The sequence below is a fragment of the Callithrix jacchus genome, chromosome 10, assembly GCF_049354715.1.
Source record: "Callithrix jacchus isolate 240 chromosome 10, calJac240_pri, whole genome shotgun sequence".
Taxonomy (NCBI): domain Eukaryota; kingdom Metazoa; phylum Chordata; class Mammalia; order Primates; family Cebidae; genus Callithrix; species Callithrix jacchus.
The window spans coordinates 37,264,227-37,287,852 of NC_133511.1; the positions used below are offsets into that span (position 1 = coordinate 37,264,227).

A 23,626-nucleotide genomic window follows, 5' to 3' on the forward strand; every position below is an offset into this window, starting at 1 on the left:
TACCAGAACAACCTGTTGGCCCCAAGGGTTGCTAACCAGTGTACTTTCTAAGTATCAGAATTAATACCAAAGAGGTAAGAATAAAACTCAGACCTTCTCCCAGTAGGTGGGGCTGGCATGAGACTTCTTGAATAAAGCAATAGACAAATGAATAAACAAACTTACTAAAGGGACTGTTTAATTTTTGTCTCAGGCATTCCATAAAATCTTATAAATTTTATGATGTGTTGACCCTGTGCTCTACAAGTGTCAATGAAGAAGCATGTTATAGGAAGGAATATAAACCATAGTTCAATATTTAAGAGGCTTTTTAAGGCGGTGTGGAAAGAGTCTGGGAGTGACTAAACTATGCAATATCATAGAAATAAAGATATAAAGAATAAGAGTAATTTTTGTTGCTTTATTAGTTTTCTCACAGAATTCTTTATAAAAACACTATGTCCCTAAAATGTCATTCAACATATATTCACACCTTTGATGTATAAGACACTGATCAAAAAAGACAGAAATGTGTCCCTTCCATTTTGTTTTTGTTCTGTTCATGTTTAAAGGCAGGATCTCACTATGTTGCCCAGGCTAGATTCAAACTCCTGGGCTCAAGTAATCCTCCTGCCTCAGCCTGGGACTACAGGCACACACCACCACACCCGGCTTCGTGCTCCCAGTATTAATACCACGCCAAAATATTTAAAATTCTGAAAGGTAAACTCAAATATCTTAAATTTTACTTGACTTACAATTTCAGTAATGATGAAATTTTGATTGAATGTTGTGTTTGTAGTGCTATCTGGTTTTTGTTTATAAGAACAAAAGTCTCTCATTCTCTTGGTTTCTAAAATATGTATGTTCATATGGTTTAGATACATATAGTTATATAAATATGTTACACAAAACAATATTTTTGAGTTGTAAATAAAAATTTTAAGGAAATCAAATCAGAATAAAAGTTAAAGTTAGTATACACTTAATAAATTAATTCTAAAGTTTAGACAAAGTTTTGGTTCTTCATGAAAGAAATGTACGAACTGTACCCTTGATTGTACTCCTGCAAATAGGACACTTTCTTAAAGAAGGAGCACAATCTTGGCATACAACTAGATGACCACAAGGAATAAACACTATGGACACTTCTTTCTCCATACACACTTTACATGTTCTTTCTTCTTGTAGTCTCCGCAATTGTTCTTCCACTGATAGATCTAGAGAGAGGAAAGAAATTTTAATAAAAGGCAATTTACTTCTTCAATGAAAAAACAAGAAAATAAAAACAATGTTTTCTATTGGTTTAAAATATTAATACTAATACCTGAAATATCTTCTGTGGGAATATACTTTATATCCTGTTGCACTAAGGGAGGAAAAGTAAAAGCATTACTATTGACAAATAAGGTTAATATTGAGCTACAGAATATATTTTTAAAATGAGCAGTTTAGAGTTGGGCGAAATACTCATGTCAAGACAACAAAAATCTTTTTTTTATTCAATTAATATCTATAAATTAGATTGAATTTTTTTTGAAACAGGGTCTTGGCTCTGTCCCCAGGCTGGAGTGCAGTAGCACAATCACGGCTCATGACAGCCTCTACCTCTCAGGCTCAAGCCATCCTCCCACCTCATTCTCCTGAGTAGCTGAGATTACCAGGCATACACCATCACAGCTAATTTTTTTAAAGAATTTTTGTAGTGACGGGGTCTCGCCACGTTGTCCAGTCTGGTCTCAAACTCCTGGGCTCAAGCTATCCACCTGCCTCAGCCTCCCAAGGTGTTAGGATTACAGGCATGAGTGACCACATTCAGCCTGAATAATTTTCAATAATCTTAAATTATTAATTAGCCTATTTTTTTTTAATTTCTTTTTTTTTTTAATTTTTTATTGGATTATAGGTTTTGGGGTACATGAGCAGAGCATGAAAGACAGTTGCGTAGGTACACACATGGCAGTGTGCTTTGCTTTTCTTCTCCCCTTCACCCACATTTGGCATTTCTCCCCAGGCTATCCCTCCCCACCTCCCCCTCCCACTGGCCCTCCCCTTTTCCCCCCAATAGACCCCAGTGTTTAGTACTCCCCTTTCTGTGTCCATGTGTTCTCATTTTTCATCACCCACCTATGAGTGAGAATATGCGGTGTTTCATTTTCTGTTCTTGTGTCAGTTTGCTGAGGATGATGTTTTCCAGATTCATCCATGTCCCTACAAACGACACGAACTCATCATTTCTGATTGCTGCATAATATTCCATGGTGTATATGTGCCACATTTTTCCAATCCAGTCTATTATCAATGGGCATTTGGGTTGATTCCAGGTCTTTGCTATTGTAAACAGTGCTGCAATGAACATTCGTGTACATGTGTCCTTATAGTAGAACGATTTATAGTCTTTTGGATATATACCCAGTAATGGGATTGCTGGGTCAAATGGAATTTCTATTTCTAAGGCCTTGAGGAATCGCCACACTGTCTTCCACAATGGTTGAACTAATTTACACTCCCACCAACAGTGTAAAAGTGTTCCTTTTTCTCCACATCCTCTCCAGCATCTGTTGTCTCCAGATTTTTTAATGATCGCCATTCTAACTGGCGTGAGATGGTATCTCAATGTGGTTTTGATTTGCATCTCTCTGATGACCAGTGACGATGAGCATTTTTTCATATGATTGTTGGCCTCATAATATGTCTTCTTTCGTAAAGTATCTGTTCATATCCTTTGCCCACTTTTGAATGGGCTTGTTTGTTTTTTTCCTGTAAATCTGCTTGAGTTGTTTGTAAATTCTGGATATCAGCCCTTTGTCAGATGGGTAGACTGCGAAAGTTTTTTCCCATTCTGTTGGTTGCCGATCCACTCTAGTGACTGTTTCTTTTGCCGTGCAGAAGCTGTGGAGTTTCATTAGGTCCCATTTGTCTATTTTGGCTTTTGTTGCCAATGCTCTTGGTGTTTTGTTCATGAAGTCCTTGCCTACTCCTATGTCCTGGATAGTTTTGCCTAGATTTCCTTCTAGGGTTTTTGTGGTGCCAGGTCTTATGTTTAAGTCTTTAATCCATCTGGAGTTAATTTTAGTGTAAGGTGTCAGGAAGGGGTCCAGTTTCTGCTTTCTGCACATGGCTAGCCAGTTTTCCCAACACCATTTGTTAAACATGGAATCCTTGCCCCACTGCTTGTTTTTGTCAGGTTTATCAAAGATTGTATAGTTGTATGTATGTTGTGTTGCCTCCGGTGCCTCTGTTTTGTTCCATTGGTCTATATCTCTGTTTTGGTACCAGTACCATGCTGTTTTGATTACTGTAGCCTTGTAGTATAGTTTGAAATCCGGTAGTGTGATGCCCCCCGCTGTGTTCTTTTTGCTTAGAATTGACTTGGCTATGTGGGCTCTCTTTTGGTTCCATATGAAGTTCATGGTGGTTTTTTCCAGTTCTGTGAAGAAAGTCAATGGTAGCTTGATGGGGATAGCGTTGATTCTGTAAATTACTTTGGGCAGTATAGCCATTTTCACGATATTAATTCTTCCTAACCATGAACATGGAATGTTTCTCCATCTGTTTGTGTCCTCTCTGATTTCGTTGAGCAGTGGTTTGTAGTTCTCCTTGAAGAGGTCCCTTGCGTTCCTTGTGAGTTGTATTCCAAGGTATTTTATTCTTTTTGTAGCAATTGCGAATGGCAGTTCGCTCTTGATTTGGCTTTCTTTAAGTCTGTTATTGGTGTAGATGAATGCTTGTGATTTTTGCACATTGATTTTATATCCTGAGACTTTGCTGAAGTTGTTTATCAGTTTCAGGAGTTTTTGGGCTGAGGCGACGGGGTCTTCTAGGTATACTATCATGTCGTCTGCAAATAGAGACAATTTGGCTTCCACCTTTCCTATTTGAATACCCTTTATTTCTTTTTCTTGCCTGATTGCTCTGGCTAGAACTTCCAGTACTACATTGAATAGGAGTGGTGAGAGAGGGCATCCTTGTCTAGTACCAGATTTCAAAGGGAATGCTTCCAGTTTTTGCCCATTCAGTATGATATTGGCTGTTGGTTTGTCATAAATAGCTTTTATTACTTTGAGATACGTTCCATCGATACCGAGTTTATTGAGGGTTTTTAGCATAACGGGCTGTTGAATTTTGTCAAATGCCTTCTCTGCGTCAATTGAGATAATCATCTGGTTTTTGTTTTTGGTTCTGTTTATGTGGTGAATTACGTTGATAGACTTGCGTATGTTGAACAAGCCTTGCATCCCTGGGATGAATCCTACTTGATCATGATGAATAAGCTTTTTGATTTGCTGTTGCAATCGGCTTGCCAATATTTTATTGAAGATTTTTGCATCTATGTTCATCATGGATATTGGCCTGAAGTTTTCTTTTCTCGTTGGGTCTCTTCCGGGTTTTGGTATCAGGATGATGTTGGTCTCATAAAATGATTTGGGAAGGATTCCCTCTTTTTGGATTGTTTGAAATAGTTTTAGAAGGAATGGTACCAGCTCCTCCTTGTGTGTCTGGTAGAATTCGGCTGTGAACCCATCTGGACCTGGGCTTTTTTTGTGAGGTAGGCTCTTAATTGCTGCCTCCACTTCAGACCTTGTTATTGGTCTATTCATAGTTTCAGCTTCCTCCTGGTTTAGGCTTGGGAGGACACAGGAGTCCAGGAATTTATCCATTTCTTCCAGGTTTACTAGTTTATGTGCATAGAGTTGTTTGTAATATTCTCTGATGATGGTTTGAATTTCTGTGGAATCTGTGGTGATTTCCCCTTTATCATTTTTTATTGCATCTATTTGGTTGTTCTCTCTTTTATTTTTAATCAATCTGGCTAGTGGTCTGTCTATTTTGTTGATCTTTTCAAAAAACCAGCTCCTGGATTTATTGATTTTTTGAAGGGTTTTTCGTGTCTCAATTTCCTTCAGCTCAGCTCTGATCTTAGTAATTTCTTGTCTTCTGCTGGGTTTTGAGTTTTTTTGATCTTGCTCCTCTAGCTCTTTCAATTTTGACGATAGGGTGTCAATTTTGGATCTCTCCATTCTCCTCATATGGGCACTTATTGCTATATACTTTCCTCTAGAGACTGCTTTAAATGTGTCCCAGAGGTTCTGGCACGTTGTGTCTTCATTCTCATTGGTTTCGAAGAACTTCTTTATTTCTGCCTTCATTTCGTTGTTTACCCAGTCAACATTCAAGAGCCAGTTGTTCAGTTTCCATGAAGCTGTGCGGTTCTGGGTCGGTTTCTGAATTCTGAGTTCTAACTTGATTGCACTATGGTCTGAGAAGCTGTTTGTTATGATTTCAGTTGTTTTGCATTTGTTGAGCAGTGCTTTACTTCCAATTATGTGGTCAATTTTAGAGTAGGTGTGATGTGGTGCTGAGAAGAATGTGTATTCTGTGGATTTGGGGTGGAGAGTTCTGTAAATGTCCACCAGGTTTGCTTGCTCCAGGTCTGAGTTCAAGCCCTGGGTATCCTTGTTGATTTTCTGTCTGGTTGATCTGTCTAGTATTGACAGTGGAGTGTTAAAGTCTCCCACTATTATTGTGTGGGAGTCTAAGTCCTTCTGTAAGTCATTAAGAACTTGCCTTATGTATCTGGGTGCTCCTGTGTTGGGTCCATATATGTTTAGGATCGTTAGCTCTTCTTGTTGTATCGATCCTTTTACCATTATGTAATGGCCTTCTTTGTCTCTTTTAATCTTTGTTGCTTTAAAGTCTATTTTATCAGAGATGAGAATTGCAACTCCTGCTTTTTTTTGCTTTCCATTAGCTTGGTAAATCTTCCTCCATCCCTTTATTTTGAGCCTTTGTGTATCCTTGCATGTGAGATGGGTTTCCTGGATACAGCACACTGATGGGTTTTGGATTTTTATCCAATTTGCCAGTCTGTGTCTTTTGATTGGTGCATTTAGTCCATTTACATTTAGGGTTAATATTGTTATGTGTGAATTTGATACTGCCATTTTGATTCTAAGTGGCTGTTTTGTCTGTTAGTTGTTGTAGATTCTTCATTATGTTGAAGCTCTTTAGCATTCAGTGTGATTTTGGAATGGCTGGTACTGATTGATCCTTTCTACGTGTAGTGCCTCTTTTAGGAGCTCTTGTAAAGCAGGCCTGGTGGTGACAAAATCTCTGAGTACTTGCTTGTTCGCAAAGGATTTTATTCTTCCTTCACTTCTGAAGCTCAGTTTGGCTGGATATGAAATTCTGGGTTGAAAGTTCTTTTCTTTAAGAATGTTGAATATTGGCCCCCACTCTCTTCTGGCTTGTAGTGTTTCTGCCGAGAGATCTGCTGTGAGTCTGATGGGCTTCCCTTTGTTGGTGACCCGACCTTTCTCTCTGGCTGCCCTTAGTATTCTCTCCTTTATTTCAACCCTGTTGAATCTGACGATTATGTGCCTTGGGGTTGCTCTTCTTGCGGAATATCTTTGTGGTGTTCTCTGTATTTCCTGCAATTGAGTGTTGGCTTGTCTTGCTAGGTGGGGGAAATTTTCCTGGATGATGTCCTGAAGAGTATTTTCCAGCTGGGATTCATTCTCTTCGTCCCCTTCTGGTACGCCTATCAAACATAGGTTAGGTCTTTTCACATAGTCCCACATTTCTTGGAGACTTTGTTCATTCCTTTTTGCGCTTTTTTCTCTGATCTTGGTTTCTCGTTTTATTTCATTGAGTTGGTCTTCGACTTCAGATATTCTTTCTTCTGCTTGGTCAATTCGGCTATTGAAACTTGCGTTTGCTTCGCAAAGTTCTCGTATTGTGTTTTTCAGCTCCTTTAATTCATTCATATTCCTCTCTAAGGTATCCATTCTTGTTATCATTTCCTCGAATCTTTTTTCAAATCTTTTTTCAAGGTTCTTAGTTTCTTTGCATTGATTTAATACATGATCTTTTAGCTCACAAAAGTTTCTCATTATCCATCTTCTGAAGTCTAATTCCGTCATTTCGTCACAGTCATTCTCCGTCCAGCTTTGTTCCCTTGCTGGTGAGGAGTTTTGGTCCTTTCTAGGAGGGGATGTGTTCTGGTTTCGGGTGTTTTCCTCCTTTTTGCACTGGTTTCTTCCCATCTTTGTGGATTTGTCCGCTGGTCGTCTGCGTAGTTGCTGACTTTTCGTTTGGGTCTCTGAGTGGACACCCAGAATGTTGATGATGAAGTATTTCTGTTGCTTGGTTTTCCTTCTACCAGTCTAGCCCCTTCGCTGTACGACTGTTGAGGTCCGCTACAGGCCCTGCTTGTCTGGGGTGCACCTCTAGTAGCCATGGCACAGCGAGGGATGCTACCAGTTTCTTTTTCTGCTCTCTTTTTCCCAGGATGATGCCTGCCTAATGACAGTCTTTTGGATATAGAGGGGTCAGGGAGCTGCTTGAGGAGACAGTTTGTACTTTATAGGGGTTTAATTGCTGAGCTGTGCACTCTGTTGTTCATTCAGGGCTGTTAGGCTGCTATGTTTGATTCTGCTGAAACAGGGGTCATTAAACAACCCTTTTTTTTTTTTCTCAAATGCTCTGTGTTGAGGGGTTTGGGCTTTATTTTTGGATGTCCGATCAGGTGTCCTGCCCAGCTCAAAGGCAGACTAGCCACTGTTTGGCTGCCGAGGCTCCGCCCTGCTGTTGTGTGATTCGCGCTGTTCCTGCCGGCTCTGCTGTGGTCTCCGCCACGCCCTGCGGCGGAGTCTCTTCGTTGTAGCGTGTTCCCTCAGCAACGGCAGGCTGCGTCAGCAGTGGGCGTGTATCTCAGTAGGGACGGGTTGCCTCAGCAACGGCTGGCTGCGTCAGCAGTGGGCGTGTATCTCAGTTGGGACGGGTTGCCTCAGCAACGGCTGGCTGCCTCAGCAGTGGGCGTGTATATCAGTTGGGGCAGGTTGCCTCCGTAGTGGTGGACGCCCCTCCCCCACAGAGCATCTCGGACCGTCTGCCCGGGATAGTTTGAAATCGCGGTTTTGTTCGTCCCACTGGGTATCCCAAACGATCTGTCCCTGCAATCCCCTGGGCTGGGCTATTGTGCAAGTCTCGTTCAGTCTCAAGTCCGGCCCTCTCAAGTCTCAGGTTGCCGGTTCAACAAGGCACCCGGACAAGCGTGCCCTGTGGGGATTGCTGGGTAGGGCCGGCCGCCACCGCCCCGGCTGCCGGCTTCGCCAGGCAGACCTACTGCCTGGTGTCCCGTGTCTTTTTATACTTGGGAGTTTCCCTGTTCTGTGGGCAACAAAGATCAGTCTGGAAATGCAGCACTGACTCACCGTTTGCGAATTCAACGCGGGCTCCAATCCTGGGTTGTTCTCACAGCGCCATCTTGAGTCCCCTCTAATTAATTAGCCTATTTTTAATTGACTTGGAAAATTTTTTAAAATAGTTTTCTACCACTCACCAAATAAATGCTCATATAACACAGTGTCAGCTTCTTGCAGAGAGTTTCTGAATACAGTGGCTGCAAAATTTCCTTTTACTAAAATAGTATCAATCAGTTCTCTTGCTTGTAAAGATGTCTGTGTCTTCCATTTAATAACATCATGTTCTTGCTGATTAATAATTTTGGCAGTTAGTAGACTATCCAGGATTGGAATCACACAAGTCAAATGTTGAAAAAGTGCCATTCGATTCTTCCGGATTAATAATAAATCATCTTTGTAAAAACAAAAACAAGCATAAACATGTTCAAACTCTGCTCACAAACTTCCTTCCAGTCCTATATATACAACAAAATAAAAACTATCTTTAATTTTTAATCAGTAAGGCATTGATGTTAATTGCTAGGTTTAGGTGTGTCTCAGCTCCTGTGCTTAATAATAATGTTATTATAAGTATAATGCAGGGTGCAGACACAAGCTAATTAGGAGGCTGAGGTAGGAGGATCACTCAAGCCCTGGAGTTTGAGACCAGACTAGGCAACATAGCAATACCCTGTCTCAAAAAAATATAATGATAATAATGCTAATTATACTAAAGATTAACATTTAGTGAGCACTGTGTTAAGAACTTTACATGTATTGATTCATTTCATCTTCACAACAGCTCTTTGAGGTAGGTCCTAATAGCCTCATTTAACAGACAAGAAAATGAAGCCACAGTGAGGCAAATAAGTTGCCAAAGTACACACAACTAGCAAAAATCAAATTGAAGAAGTCTGGTGTCATGTACTGTACTTTCAATCATTTTGTAGTACTGCTAAGCCTATAACCAAATGAAACTTAGAACCCATTAAAATTGACATTTCAATTTGATCTAGTCAAATAAAGGAAAGAGAAAATAAAGAAAATTAAATAATTTTTTCATAAAGTATCATTCTTCCACAAAATTTCTTTTATTATTATTTATTTATTTATTTATTTATTTTTAAAACAGAGTTTTGCTCTGTCACCCAGGCTGGAGTACAGTGGCACGATCTCAGCTCACTGCAACCTCTGTCTCCAAGGTTCAAGCTATTTTTGTGCCTCAGCCTCCCGAGTAACTGGGATTATAGGCATGTGCCACTACACCCAGCTAATTTTTTGTATTTTTAGTAGAGATGGGGTTTCACTATGTTGGCTAGGCTAGTCTCAACCTCATGACCTTGTGATCTGCCTGCCTCAGCCTCCCAAAGTGCTGGTATTACAGGCGTGAGCCACTGCACCGGCCTTAAATGGTTCTTTTTATGTGTCCTATTACTTGACAAAATCAATGTATCTAAAACCTAACAATCTTCTCTTCCAAAACAATTATTCAGATAGGTCAGCCTCTGTCATTAGTTATTTTCTAGAAATAGCTTTATGAATTATGGTAAGCTATGTGACAATTAATAAACTTAGATTCATAAGTTATATTCCAAAGAGATAATAAAATTGCAGTTTTACAATATAAAATGTTTTACCAGTGGATAAAAAAATCTAGATCTTGAAGGAGAATAAGATGATCTTTTATAAAAATAAAAAATCTAGATCTGAAGGAGAATAAGAATAAGAAGGTAGTTTCTGAAAGATAGAGTTTATTATTCAAAATGTTGTTATTGCCTTTCCCTGCTTATTGTAAAATATTTAGGTAAAGGCAATATGTCTAACTGAGGAAAATAATTAAAATTTCAACTTAAAATGAAATTTTAAAGAAATGTTATAGGCTGGACATAGTTGCTCACACGTGTAATCTCAGCACTTTTGGAGGCCAAGGTGGGCGGATCACTTGAGGCCAGGAGCACTTGAACCATTGCACTCCAGCCTGGGTGAAAGAGTGAGACTCCATCTCAAACAAAAAAAAAAAACCATTTAAGAATTAAAAATGGAAAAAAGAAAACATAAAAAATCAAAAACAACAACAAAATAAATAATTTAAATGGTGCTTAGTCAAAAAGATAAGGCTAAAGACATTTTGACAATAACTGGAGGAACTCAAGATGGCGCTGTGACAACAATGCAGGATTTAAGCTCTCGGTTAATCCGTGGAGAGGTGAGTCAAAGCTGCATTTTCAGACTGATCATTGTTGCCCACAGAACGGGGAAATTCCCAAGTATAAAGGAGACGTGGGACACCAGGCAGAGGCTCTGCCTGGAGAGGCCAGCAGCCGGGGTGGCAGCGGCCAGCCGTACCCAGCAATCCCCACAGGGCGCGCTTGTCCGGGTGCCCTGTTGAAACGGCAACCTGAGACTTGAGGGGGCTGAACTCGAGACTGAAAGGGGCTTGGGCAGTGGGCCAGCCCAGGGGATTGCAGGGACACAGTGTGTGAAATAGCGCAGTGGGACAGACAAAACGGCGATTCCAAACGCTCGCCGTGGAGACCGTCCCTGAGGTGCTCCGTGGGGGAGGGGCGTCCACCATTACCGAGGCAACCCGCCCCGACTGAGACACATGCCCACTGCTGACGCAGCCTGCTGTTGCTGAGGCAACCCGCCCCTACTGAGATACACGCCCACTGCTGACGCAGCCTGCCATTGCCAAGGCAACCCGCTACAACAGAGACTCCGCTGCAGGGCGTAGCCCGTGGTGGAGAATGCAGCAGAAGAGCAAGACCCTGCAGCAACAGGGCGAGCCTCACAAGAGCAGGGAGGGGCCTCGGCAGTCAAATAGTGATTAGACTGCCTCCTAGCTGGGCAGGACACCTCAACAGACATCCAAAAACAAAGCCCAAACCCCCAAAGACAGAGCATTTGAGAAAAAAAGGGGTTTTTTAATGAGCTCTGTTGCAGCAGAATCAAACATAGCAGCCTAACAGCCCTGAATGAATAAACGAGTGCACAGCTCAGCAATTGAGCTCCTATAAAGTACAGACTGTCTCCTCAAGCAGCTCCCTGACTCCTCTATATCCAAAAGACTGACATTTGGCAGGCATCATCCTGGGACAAAGATAGCAGAAAAAGAAACTGGTAGCATCCCTCACTGTTCTGCAGCTGCTATAGGTGTACCGCAGACAAGCAGGGCCTGGATACGACCTCAGCAGTCGTACAGTGAAGGGGCTAGAAGGAAAACCAAGTAACAGAAATACTTCATCACCAACAATCTGGGTGTCCACTAAGAGACCCAATTGAAAAGTCAGCAACTACGCAGAAGACAAGTGGATAAATCCACAAAGATGGAAAGAAACCAGCGCAAAAAGAAGGAAAACACCCAAAACCAGAACACCTCGCCTCCTAGAAATAACCAAAACTCCTCACCAGCAAGGGAACAAAGCTGGACGGAGAATGACTGTGATGAAATGATGAAATTAGACTTCAGAAGACGGATAATGAGAAACTTTTGTGAGCTAAAAGATCATGTATTAAATCAATGCAAAGAAACTAAGAACCTTGAAAAAAGATATGAAAAAAGATTTGAGGAAATGATGACAAGAATGGATAACGTAGAGAGGAATATGAATGAACTAAAGAAGTTGAAAAACACAATACGAGAACTTCACGAAGAATGCACAAGTTTCAATAGCCAAATTGACCAAGCAGAAGAAAGAATATCTGAAGTTGAAGATCAACTCAATGAAATAAACTCAATGAGAAACCAAGATCAGAGAAAAAAGCGCAAAACGGAATGAACAAAGTCTCCAAGAAATGTGGGACTATGTGAAAAGACCTAACCTACGTTTGATAGGTGTACCAGAAGGGGATGAAGAGAATGAATCCAAGCTGGAAAATACTCTTCAGGACATCATCCAGGAAAATTTCCCCCACCTAGCAAGACAGGTCAACACTCAAATGCAGGAAATACAGAGAACACCACAAAGATATTCCACAAAAAGAGCAACCCCAAGGCACATAATCCTCAGATTCAACAAGGTTGAAATGAAGGAGAAAATACTAAGGGCAGCCAGAGAGAAAGGTCGAGTTACCCACAAAGGGAAGCCGATCAGACTCACAGCAGATCTCTCGGCAGAAACACTACAAGCCAGAAGAGAGTGAGGGCCAATATTCAACATTCTTAAAGAAAAGAACTTTCAACCCAGAATTTCAGATACAGCCAAACTGAGCTTCAGAAGTGAAGGAAAAATAAAATCCTTTGCGAACAAGCAAGTATTCAGAGATTTTGTCACCACCAGGCCTCCTTTACAAGTGCTCCAGAAAGAGGCACTACACATAGAAAGGAACAACGAGTACCAGCCATTACAAAATCACACTAAATGCTAAAGAGCATCAACATAATGAAGAATCTACAACAACTAACGGGAAAAACAGCCACTTAGCATCAAAATGGCAGTATCAAATTCACACATAACAATATTAACCCTAAATGTAAATGGACCAAATGCACCAATCAAAAGACACAGACTGGCAAATTGGATAAAAATCCAAAACCCATCAGTGTGCTGTATTCAGGAAACCCATCTCACATGCAAGGATACACAAAGACTCAAAATAAATGGATGGAGGAGGATTTACCAAGCAAATGGAGAGCAAAAAAAAAGCAGGAGTTGCAATTCTCATCTCTGATAAAATAGATTTTAAAGCAACAAAGATCAAAAGAGACAAAGAAGGTCATTACATAATGGTAAAAGGATCGATACAACAAGAAGAGCTAACGATCCTAAACATATATGGACCAAATACAGGAGCACCCAGATACATAAGGCAAGTTCTTAATGACTTACAAAGAGACTTAGACTCCCACACAATAATAGTGGGAGACTTTAACACTCCACTGTCAAAATTAGACAGATCAACCAGACAGAAAATCAACAAGGATATCCAGGGCTTGAACAGAGACCTGGAGCAAGCAAACCTGATAGACATTTACAGAACTCTCCACCCCAAATCCACAGAATACACATTCTTCTCAGCACCACATCACACCTACTCTAAAATTGACCACATAATTGGAAGTAAAGCACTGCTCAGCAAATGCAAAACAACTGAAATCATAACAAACAGCCTCTCAGACCACAGTGCAATCAAGTTAGAACTCAGAATTCAGAAACCGACCCAGAACCGCACAGCTTCATGAAAACTGAACAACTGGCTCTTGAATGTTGACTGGCTAAACAATAAAATGAAGGCAGAAATAAAGAAGTTCTTTGAAACCAATGAGAATGAAGACACAACATGCCAGAATCTCTGGGACACATTTAAAGCAGTCTCTAGAGGAAAGTATATAGCAATAAGTGCCCATATGAGGAGAATGGAGAGATCCAAAATTGACACCCTATCGTCAAAATTGAAAGAGCTAGAGGAGCAAGATCAAAACAACTCAAAACACAGCAGAAGACAAGAAATAAGTAAGATCCGAGCTGCACTGAAGGAAATTGAGACACGAAAAACCCTTCAAAAAATCAATAAATCCAAGAGCTGGTTTTTTGAACAGATCAACAAAATAGACAGACCACTAGCCAGATTGATTAAAAATAAAAGAGAGAACAACCAAATAGATGCAATAAAAAATGATAAAGGGGAAATCACCACAGACTCCACAGAAATTCAAACCATCATCAGAGAATATTACAAACAACTCTATGCACATAAACTAGTAAACCTGGAAGAAATGGATAAATTCCTGGACTCCTGTGTCCTCCCAAGCCTAAACCAGGAGGAAGCTGAAACTATGAATAGACCAATAACAAGGTCAGAAGTCAAGGCAGCAATTAAGAGCCTACCACACAGAAAAAGCCCAGGTCCAGACGGGTTCACAGCCGAATTCTACCAGACACACAAAGATGAGCTGGTACCATTCCTTCTAAAACTATTCCAAATAATCCAAAAAGAAGGAATTCTTCCCAAATCATTTTATGAGACCAACATCATTCTGATACCAAAACCCGGTAGAGACCCAACAAGAAAAGAAAACTTCAGGCCAATATCCATGATAAACATAGATGCAAAAATCTTCAATAAAATATTGGCAAGTCGATTACAACAGCAAATCAAAAAACTTATTCATCACGATCAAGTAGGATTCATCCCGGGGATGCAAGGCTGGTTCAACATATGGAAGTCTATCAACGTAATTCACCACATAAACAGAACCAAAAACAAAAACCACATGATTATCTCAATTGACGCAGAGAAGGCATTTGACAAAATTCAACAGCTCTTTATGCTAAAAACCCTCAATAAACTCGGTATCGATGGAACGTATCTCAAAATAATAAAAGCTGTTTATGACAAACCAACAGCCAATATCATACTGAATGGGCAAAAACTGGAAGCATTCCCTTTGAAATCTGGCACTAGACAAGGATGCCCTCTGTCACCACTCCTATTCAATATAGTACTGGAAGTTCTAGCCAGAGCAATCAGGCAAGAAAATGAAATAAAGGGTATTCAAATAGGAAAGTTGGAAGCCAAATTGTCTCTATTTGCAGATGACATGACAGTATACCTAGAAGACCCCATCGCCTCAGCCCAAAAACTCCTGAAACTGATAAGCAACTTCAGCAAAGTCTCAGGATATAAAATCAATGTGGAAAAATCACAAGCATTCCTAGACACCAATAACAGACTTAAAGAAAGCCAAATCAAGAATGAACTGCCATTCGCAATTGCTACAAAAAGAATAAAATACCTTGGAATACAACTCACAAGGAACGTAAGAGACCTCTTCAAGGAGAACCACAAGCCACTGCTCAACGAAATCAGAGAGGACACAAACAGATGGAGAAACATTCCATGTTCATGGTTAGGAAGAATTAATATTGTGAAAATGGCTATACTGCCCAAAGTAATTTACAGAATCAACGCTATCCCCATCAAGCTAAAATTGACTTTCTTCACAGAGCTGGAAAAAACCACCATGAACTTCATATAGAACCAAAAGAGAGCCCACATAGCCAAATCAATTCTAAGCAAAAAGAACACAGCGGGGGGCATCACACTACCGGATTTCAAACTATACTACAAGGCTACAGTAATCAAAACAGCATGGTACTGGTACCAAAACAGAGATATAGACCAATGGAACAAAACAGAGGCACCGGAGGCAACACAACATATCTACAACTATACAATCTTTGATGAACCTGACAAAAACAAGCAATGGGGCAAGGATTCCCTATTTAACAAATGGTGTTGGGAAAACTGGCTAGCCATGTGCAGAAAGCAGAAACTGGACCCCTTCCTGACACTTTACACTGAAATTAACTCCAGATGGATTAAAGACTTAAACATAAGACCTGGCATGATAAAAACCCTAGAAGGAAATCTAGGCAAAACTATCCAGGACATAGAAGTAGGCAAGGACTTCATGAACAAAACACCAAAAGCATTGGCAACAAAGGCCAAAATAGACAAATGAGACCTAATCAAACTCCACAGCTTCTGCACGGCAAAAGAAACCATCACAGAGTGAATCGGCAACCAACAGAATGGGAAAAATTTTTGCAGTTTACCCATCTGACAAAGGGCTGATATCCAGAATTTACAAAGAACTCAAACAGATTTACAAAAAAAAAAAACAAACAAACAAGCCCATTCAAAAGTGGGCAAAGGATATGAACAGACACTTTACGAAAGAAGACATATATGAGGCCAACAATCATATGAAAAAATGCTCATCATCACTGGTCATCAGAGAGATGCAAATCAAAACCACATTGAGATACCATCTCACGCCATTTAGAATAGTGATCATTAAAAAATCTGGAGACAACAGATGCTGGAGAGGATGTGGAGAAAAAGGAACACTTTTACACTGTTGGTGGGAGTGTAAATTAGTCCAACCATTGTGGAAGACAGTGTGACGATTCCTCAAGGCCTTAGAAATAGAAATTCCATTTGACCCAGCAATCCCATTACTGGGTATATATCCAAAAGACTATAAATCGTTCTACTATAAGGACACATGTACACGAATGTTCATTGCAGTACTGTTTACAATAGCAAAGACCTGGAATCAACCCAAATGCCCAGTGATGATAGACTGGATTGGGAAAATGTGGCACATATACACCATGGAATATTATGCAGCAATCAGAAATGATGAGTTCGTGTCGTTTGTAGGGACATGGATGAATGTGGAGAACATCATTCTCAGCAAACTGACATAAGAACAGAAAATGAAACACCGCATATTCTCACTCATAGGCGGGTGATGAAAAATGAGAACACATGGACACAGAGAGGGGAGTACTAAACATTGGGGTCTATTGGGGGGAAAAGGGAAGGGCCAGTGGGAGGGGGAGGTGGGGAGGGATAGCCTGGGGAGAAACGCCAAATGTGGGTGAAGGGGTGAAAGCAAACAGAACACACTGCCATGTGTGTACCTATGCAACTGTATTCCATGCTCTGCACATGTACCCCAAAACCTAAAATGCAATAAAAAAATAAGAAAAAAAAAGAAAATAACTGAAGCTCTGAGCATAAATGAGAAAAGGGTCAGGAGCTAGAATAGACCTGGCACAAGTATCTGTTGAACAAATGAACAACCAAGCCTTAGTTCTATAAAGAGTAGGAATAGAAAAGTTATAGTGAGGGGGTAGAAGAATTAGAATTTAATATATTTTGATAAGTTATCTATATTAGCAAAGTAGTAATATATTAGGAAATAAAAATATAATTTAAACATGATGTTAAAGTATACTAGTTTTTCAATCTAACATTTACTTTTTTAAATAAACCTAACCTAATATAATACATTCTCTGAAATTCTTAAGATTTCTAAAATTGATTACTAGTAACTGGGAAAAGTCTCATTTCAAAGTTGTAGACTACATTCTGGTTTGTAAGTTCAGAAGACTTGAATATACCTGTGAAGCACATTATTTTTCTTTCCTTTTTTTTTGAGCCACAGTCTCATTCTGCCACCCAGGTTGGAGTACAGTGACATGATCACAGCTCACTGCAGCCTCACCCAGCTAGAGTGTGTGTGTGTGTGTGTGTGTGTGTTTTATATATAAACACAGGGTTTCACTATGTTGCCAAGGCTGGTCTCTCTTGGACTTAAGTGATCTGCCTGCCTCAGCCTCCCAAAGTGCTGTGATTACAGGTGTGAGCCACCACACCCAGCCATATTATTATTTTATTCTGGAAAACATATCTTAAATTGCCTTTTTAATTTAATTTTATTTATTTTTAATTTTTATTTTTTTAAGATAGCATTTCACTCTTGTTTCCTAGGCTGTAGTGCAGTGATGCAATCTTGGCTCACCATAATCTCCACCTCCCAGGTTCAAGCAATTCTCCTCCCTCAGCCTTTTGAGTAGCTGGGATTACAGGCATGCACCACCACACCCAGCTAATTTTGTATTTTTATTAGAGACGGGGTTTCCTCATGTTAGTCAGGCTGGTCTCTAACTCCCAACCTCAGGTGATCTGCCCACCTCCGCCTTCCAAAGTGCTGGGATTACAGGTGTGAGCCACTGCACCCAGCCCATTAAATTGCCTCTTTATTTACATCCCTGCTGTTCCTTGGAAACTATAAAGTAATAATTAATTACTTTAAATGTGTTTTCATTCACTTACTCAGAAAATGTTTTTTGAACACAGACTATATGCAGGCACGATACTGGCAGTAGAGATATATATAATGCTGAGGCAGAAACGCTAAGGGCTTTTTTTGACAATGTAAATTATTATATATTGTTGACTTGAAGTTTTTTGGAGACTTTCCTGATTGTCTTTGAAAGAAATACAAATATTTTATAAGTGGATAGTTTTAGAGTTTATGAGGTCTCTCAGCAGTTGTGGAGGTAAGTGTCTTCTTCTTGGAGCAATTGTTGGCTGATGACCAATGGCTACCACTAAGACGACTACAGGAAGGACATACTTACCTAATCTTCACAGAGAAAAGAGAACTTGATGAGACCAGGCAAAGGTTAACTGTGACTGTGTTGCTGCTTTGCTACTACACTAGTGGTTTAACAGACCGAGTAATTCACACTTTGGTGAATGTATGATACTATATCACTATTATCTGATAGATTTGTCTGGGTTGGATCAGAAAACAAATCCATCTTCATGGGCAGGGTTGGATTTATCCCTAAATGAAGTGGACAATTTGATTGTTAATCATCCTGTGAAGAAACAGATACCAAATTGCCTTGGACAAGGATAAGGGGAAATCTTTGTTCTCCTTCTGAGCTTTATGAATATTTGGGGACCTGAGTTTTGATAAAGGAAAACATGATTTGGACATTCCTAGTGATTTGTGTAAACTTGCCAAAGCTACAAGAAGATGAACCAGAAGCTAGGCAGAAAGATTTATGAGGATAGCACGGGGGCACTAAGAGAGGCCATATCTAGTTGTAGCTGTAAATCGACATTTGTTATATAATTTCTTTCTGTTATCCCTAAGTCTCCAGTAAGAGCTTATTAAAAGTTGCAGCCTGTTTTCATCTGTATTGAAGGGACTTATAGGTCCCATGCTTGGGAAAGGAGAGATCAGCGTTTCTTTTCATCTAGTACAGAGTGAGGATCACAGTCAAAGCAGTCAGTTGAAAATGGATGTGCCCAGAAGAGTTTTTGTGAAGGGCAATAAAGTAGAGAACATAGCAGTGGATAAGGTAAGTATGGAAGAACATGAGCAACTTGCCCTAATAGATTTTGAAACAGTATCCTAGGACTTGCCTAAATAACCGATGGGTGCTCTGAAGACCTCAGTTCTTGTGTGAGCAGGTAGGGGACTTAATAATAATTTGTACATTAATATATAATCACAGGCTAAGACATGCTTTAATGTTAAAACTACTTTTCTTCCCAGGCACAGTGGCACAGGCCTGTAATCCCAGCACTTTGGGAGGCCAAGGCGGGTGGATGACTTGAGGTCAGGAGTTCGAGACCAGCCTGGCCAACATGGTGAAACCCTGTCTCTTCCGAAAATACAAAAATTAGCTGGGCATGGTGGCATGAGTCTGTAGTCCCAGCTACTTGGAAGGCTGAGGCAGGAGAATTGCTTGAACGCAGGAGGCAGAAGTTGCAGTGAGTCAAGATCATGCCACACTACTCCAGCCTAGGTGACAGAGTGAGACTGTCTCAGAAAAAAATCTAATAATTATCCCTGATTCCACCCTGATTTACTACAAAGGGAAGTGAACAACTAGCCTAGGATTGAAAATGTGCCAAGATGCACAAGAATTCCATTTTCAAGGTCTTAAGAAAAAAAATGTGCCATAAATGCATAATTGCATACAAAGCCAACTATCTAGAGAAAAAATATGGAAGACTCTTCAAGATGGTGGGGTAGAAGCAGCTCGGGGTTGCGGCTCTCAGTGAAGGCTCAGAGAGTGAGTTCAAGCCGCATTTTCAGACAAATCTTTGTTGCCCACAGAATGGGAAGATTCCCAGGTGGAGGAGAGACACAGAGCGCCACCACGGCTGTTTTGGCTGGCACTACCTTTGCGGCAGGCGCAGCGCAGCGGCACTCCGCACAAGGTGCACTGGTCTGGATGCCCTATTAAACCGGCAATCTGAGATTTGGGAGGGCAGATTAGCATATTCATCTGAATGAATGGGACTTGGACAGTGACCCAAACCAGGAGATTCCCAGGAGGCAACATTTGAGCCGGCGCAGTGCATCGCTGCATGGGAAATCGCACGGATCCCGGTCCCAATCAGCAGGCGACTGAAATACCTGGGAGAGAGTCAACCTTTGAATTTAGGAAAGGGAAAAAGGGGACTCTGAGGCAGCGAGCCAGGTGACCAGGCTCGGTAGGTCCCACCCCCACAGGGTCAAGCAGCGCGACGATTCCATACACCCGGGGTTGAGATTTTCACTGTGGACGCAACTGAGCACGGGACGGCGCAGCTTGGTGGGGGAGGGGCGTCCCCCGTTGCTGAGGCAATCCACCCCTACGGAAGTATACTCCCGTTGCTGAGAGACTCCGCCAATACAGAGGCAACAGAGTGGAGCACATGAGAGCAGAGCAGAACCCTCAGCAACAGAGCGAAGCCCAAGGCAACAGAGCAGAGCCTGCCACAGTAGGGTGGAGCCAACACCAACAGGGCAGAGCCTCGGCAGGCAAATAGTGACTAGACTGCCCCCAAGCTGGGCAGAAAAGTGCAACGGATACTCATAAAGAAAGCCCTAATGCCCCGAGACAGAGCATCTGAGGGGGAAAAAAAGGGTTTTATGAGTTCTGCTGCAGCAGACTTAAAAGTATCTGCCGAACAGTCCTCAAGGAACAACAGAGCTCACAGCTCAGCACTTGAGCTCCTATAAAGTACAGACCATCTCCTCAAGCAGCTCCCTGACCCCTGAATATCCAAAGAGTCACCTCAAAAAGGACTGATCAGACTGACATTTGGTGGGCATCATTCTGAGACAAAGATAGCAGAAGAAGAAACTGGTAGCATCCCTCACTGTTCCGCAGCTGGTACAGGTGCACCCCAGACAAGCAGGGCCTGGAGTGGACCTCAGCAGTCGTACAGCAGAGAGGTTAGACTATTAGAAGGAAAACTAAGCAACAGAAATACTTAATCATCAACAATCTGGACATCCACTCAGAGAACCAACCGAAAAGTCAGCAACTACTCAGACCACAGAAGGATAAACCCACAAAGATGGGAAGAAACCAGTGGAAAAAGGAGGAAAACACCCGAAACCAAAACACCTCGCCTCCTACAAAGGACCAAAACTCCTCGCCAGCAAGGGAACAAAGCTGGACGGAGAATGAGGGTGATGAAATGACAGAATAAGACTTCAGAAGGTGGATAATGAGAAACTTCTGTGAGCTAAAAGAACAGGTTTTAAAGCAATGCAAAGAAACTAAGAACCTTGAAAAAAGATTCGAGGAAATGATAACAAGAATGGACAACTTATAAACGAATATAAATGAATTGAAGGAGCTGAAAAACACAACACAAGAACTTCACAAAGCATGCACGAGCTTCAACAGCCGAATTGACCAAGTAGAAGAAAGAATATCAGAAGTCGAAGATCAACTAAATGACATAAAATGAGAAACCAAGATTACAGAAGAAAATGCAAAAAGGAATGAACAAAGTCTCCAAGAAATGTGGGATTATGTGAAGAGACCTAACCTACATTTGATAGGTGTACCATAATGTGATGAAGAGAATGAATTCAAGCTGCAAAATACTCTTCAGAATATTATCCAGGAAAATTTCCCCAACCTAGCAAGCAAGGCCTATACTCAAGTCCAGGAAATACAGAGAACACCACAAAGATATTCCACAAGAATAGCAACCCCAAGGCACATAATCATCAAATTCAATGGGGTTGAAATGAAGGAAAAATACTAAGGGCAGCCAGAGAGAAAGGTCGGGTCACCAACAAAGGGAAGCCCATCAGACTCGCAACAGATCTCTCGGCAGAAACTCTACAAGCCAGGAGAGATGGGGGGCCAATATTCAACATCCTTAAAGAAAAGAACCTTCAACCCAGAATTTCACATCCAGCCAAACTGAGCTTCATAAGTGAAGGAAAAATAAAATCCTTTGCAAACAAGCACGTACTCAAGAGATTTTGTCACCACCAGGCCTGCTTTACAAGAGCTCCTGAAAGAGGCACTACACATAGAAAGGAAAAATCAGTACCAGCCATTTCAAAAACATACAAAATGCTAAAGAGCATCAAAAAAAAAAATAATAATCTGCACCAACTAACGGGCAAAACAGCCAGCTAGAATCAAAATGGCACTATAGAATACACACATAACAATATTAACCCTAAATGTAAATGTGCTAAATGCACCCATCAAAAGACACAGACTGGGAAATTGGATGAAAAGCCAAAACCCACCGGTGTGCTGTATCCAGGAAACCCATCTCACATGCAAGGATACACAAGGGCTCAAAATAAAGAAATGGAGGAAGATTTACCAAGCAAATGGAGAACAACAAAAAAGGAGAAGTTGCAATTCTTGTCTCTGATAAAATAGACTTTAAAGCAACAAAGATCAAAAGAGACAAAGAAGGTCATTACATAATGGTAAAAGGATCGATACAACAAGAAGAGCTAACGATCCTAAACATATATGGACACAATACAGGAGCACCCAGATATATAAGGCAGGTTCTTAATGATCTACAAAGAGATGTAGACTCCCACACAGTAATAATGAAAGACTTTAACACTCCACTGTCAATATTAGACAGATCAACCAGACAGAATATTAAGAAGGAAATCCAGGACTTGAACTCAGACCTGGAACAAGCAAACCTGATAGACATTTACAGAACTCTCCACCCCAAATCCACAGAATATACATACTTCTCAGCACCACATCACACCTACTCTAAAATTGACCACATAATTGGAAGTAAAGAACTCCTCGGCAAATGCAAAGCAACTGACATAATAACAAACAGTCTCTCAGACCATAGTGCAATCAAGTTAGAACTAAGAATTCAGAAACTAACTCAGAACAACACAGCTTCATGGAAACTGAACAACTGGCTCTTGAATGTTGACTGGATAAACAATGAAATGAAGGCAGAAATAAAGATCTTCGAAACCAACGAGAATGAAGACACAACATACCAGAATCTCTGGGAAACATTTAAAGCAGTCTCCAGAGGAAAATATATAGCAATAAGTGCCCATATGAGAAGAGTGGAGAGATCCAAAATTGACACCCTATCTTCAAAATTAAAAGAGGTAGAGGAGCAAGATAAAAAAAAAACTCAAAACCTAACAGAAGACAAAAAATAACTAAGATCAGAGCAGAACTGAAGGAGATAGAGACACGAAAAACCCTTCAAAATATCAATAAATCCAAGAGCTGGTTTTTTGAAAAGATCAACAAAATAGACCACTAGCCGGACTGATAAAAAAGAAAAGAGAGAACAATTAAATAGATATGAAAAATAATAATAAAGGGGAAATCACCACAGATTCCACAGAAATTCAAACCATCATCAGAGAATATTACAAACAACTCTATGCACATAAACTAGTAAAACTGGCAGAAATGGATAAATTCCTGGACACCTGTGTCCTCCTAAGCCTAAACCAGGAGGAAGCTGAAACTATGAATAGACCAATAACAAGGTCTGAAGTCGAGGCAGCAATTAAGAGCCTACCACACAAAAAAAGCCCAGGTCCAGGTGGGTTCACAGCTGAATTCTACCAGACACACAAAGAGGAGCTGGCACCATTCCTTCTGAAACTATTCCAAATAATCCAAAAAGAGGGAATCCTTTCCAAATCATTTTATGAGACCAACATCATCCTGATACCAAAACCCGGCAGAGACTCAACAAGAAAAGAAAACTTCAGGGCAATATCCATGATGAAAATAGATGCAGAGGAGGAGGACTCAAGATGGCGCTGTGAGAAAAACCCAGGATTGGAGCTCGCGTTGAATCCGCAAACGGTGAGTCAGAGTTGCATT

General features: G+C 40.8%; 1 protein-coding gene across 5 annotated transcripts in view; it reads right to left on the minus strand.

Moving 5' to 3' along the window:
* Positions 1–386: 386 nt before the first annotated feature.
* Positions 387–23,626, minus strand: part of BIRC3 (baculoviral IAP repeat containing 3) — a 53,669-nt gene continuing 30,429 nt past the window's right edge. For 3 of the 5 annotated variants that reach the window (XM_054241767.2, XM_035265184.3, XM_035265180.3), the window contains exons 7-9: positions 8,324–8,578; positions 1,307–1,348; positions 387–1,199 (exon numbers count right to left, since the gene is read on the minus strand). In XM_054241767.2, coding sequence (XP_054097742.2) covers positions 1,006–1,199; positions 1,307–1,348; positions 8,324–8,578 — 491 coding nt within the window. In that variant the 3' untranslated portion in view covers positions 387–1,005. The remainder of the gene's footprint in view (positions 1,200–1,306; positions 1,349–8,323; positions 8,579–23,626) is intronic. The other 2 variants (XM_035265183.3, XM_035265182.3) reach the window with 1 other exon arrangement.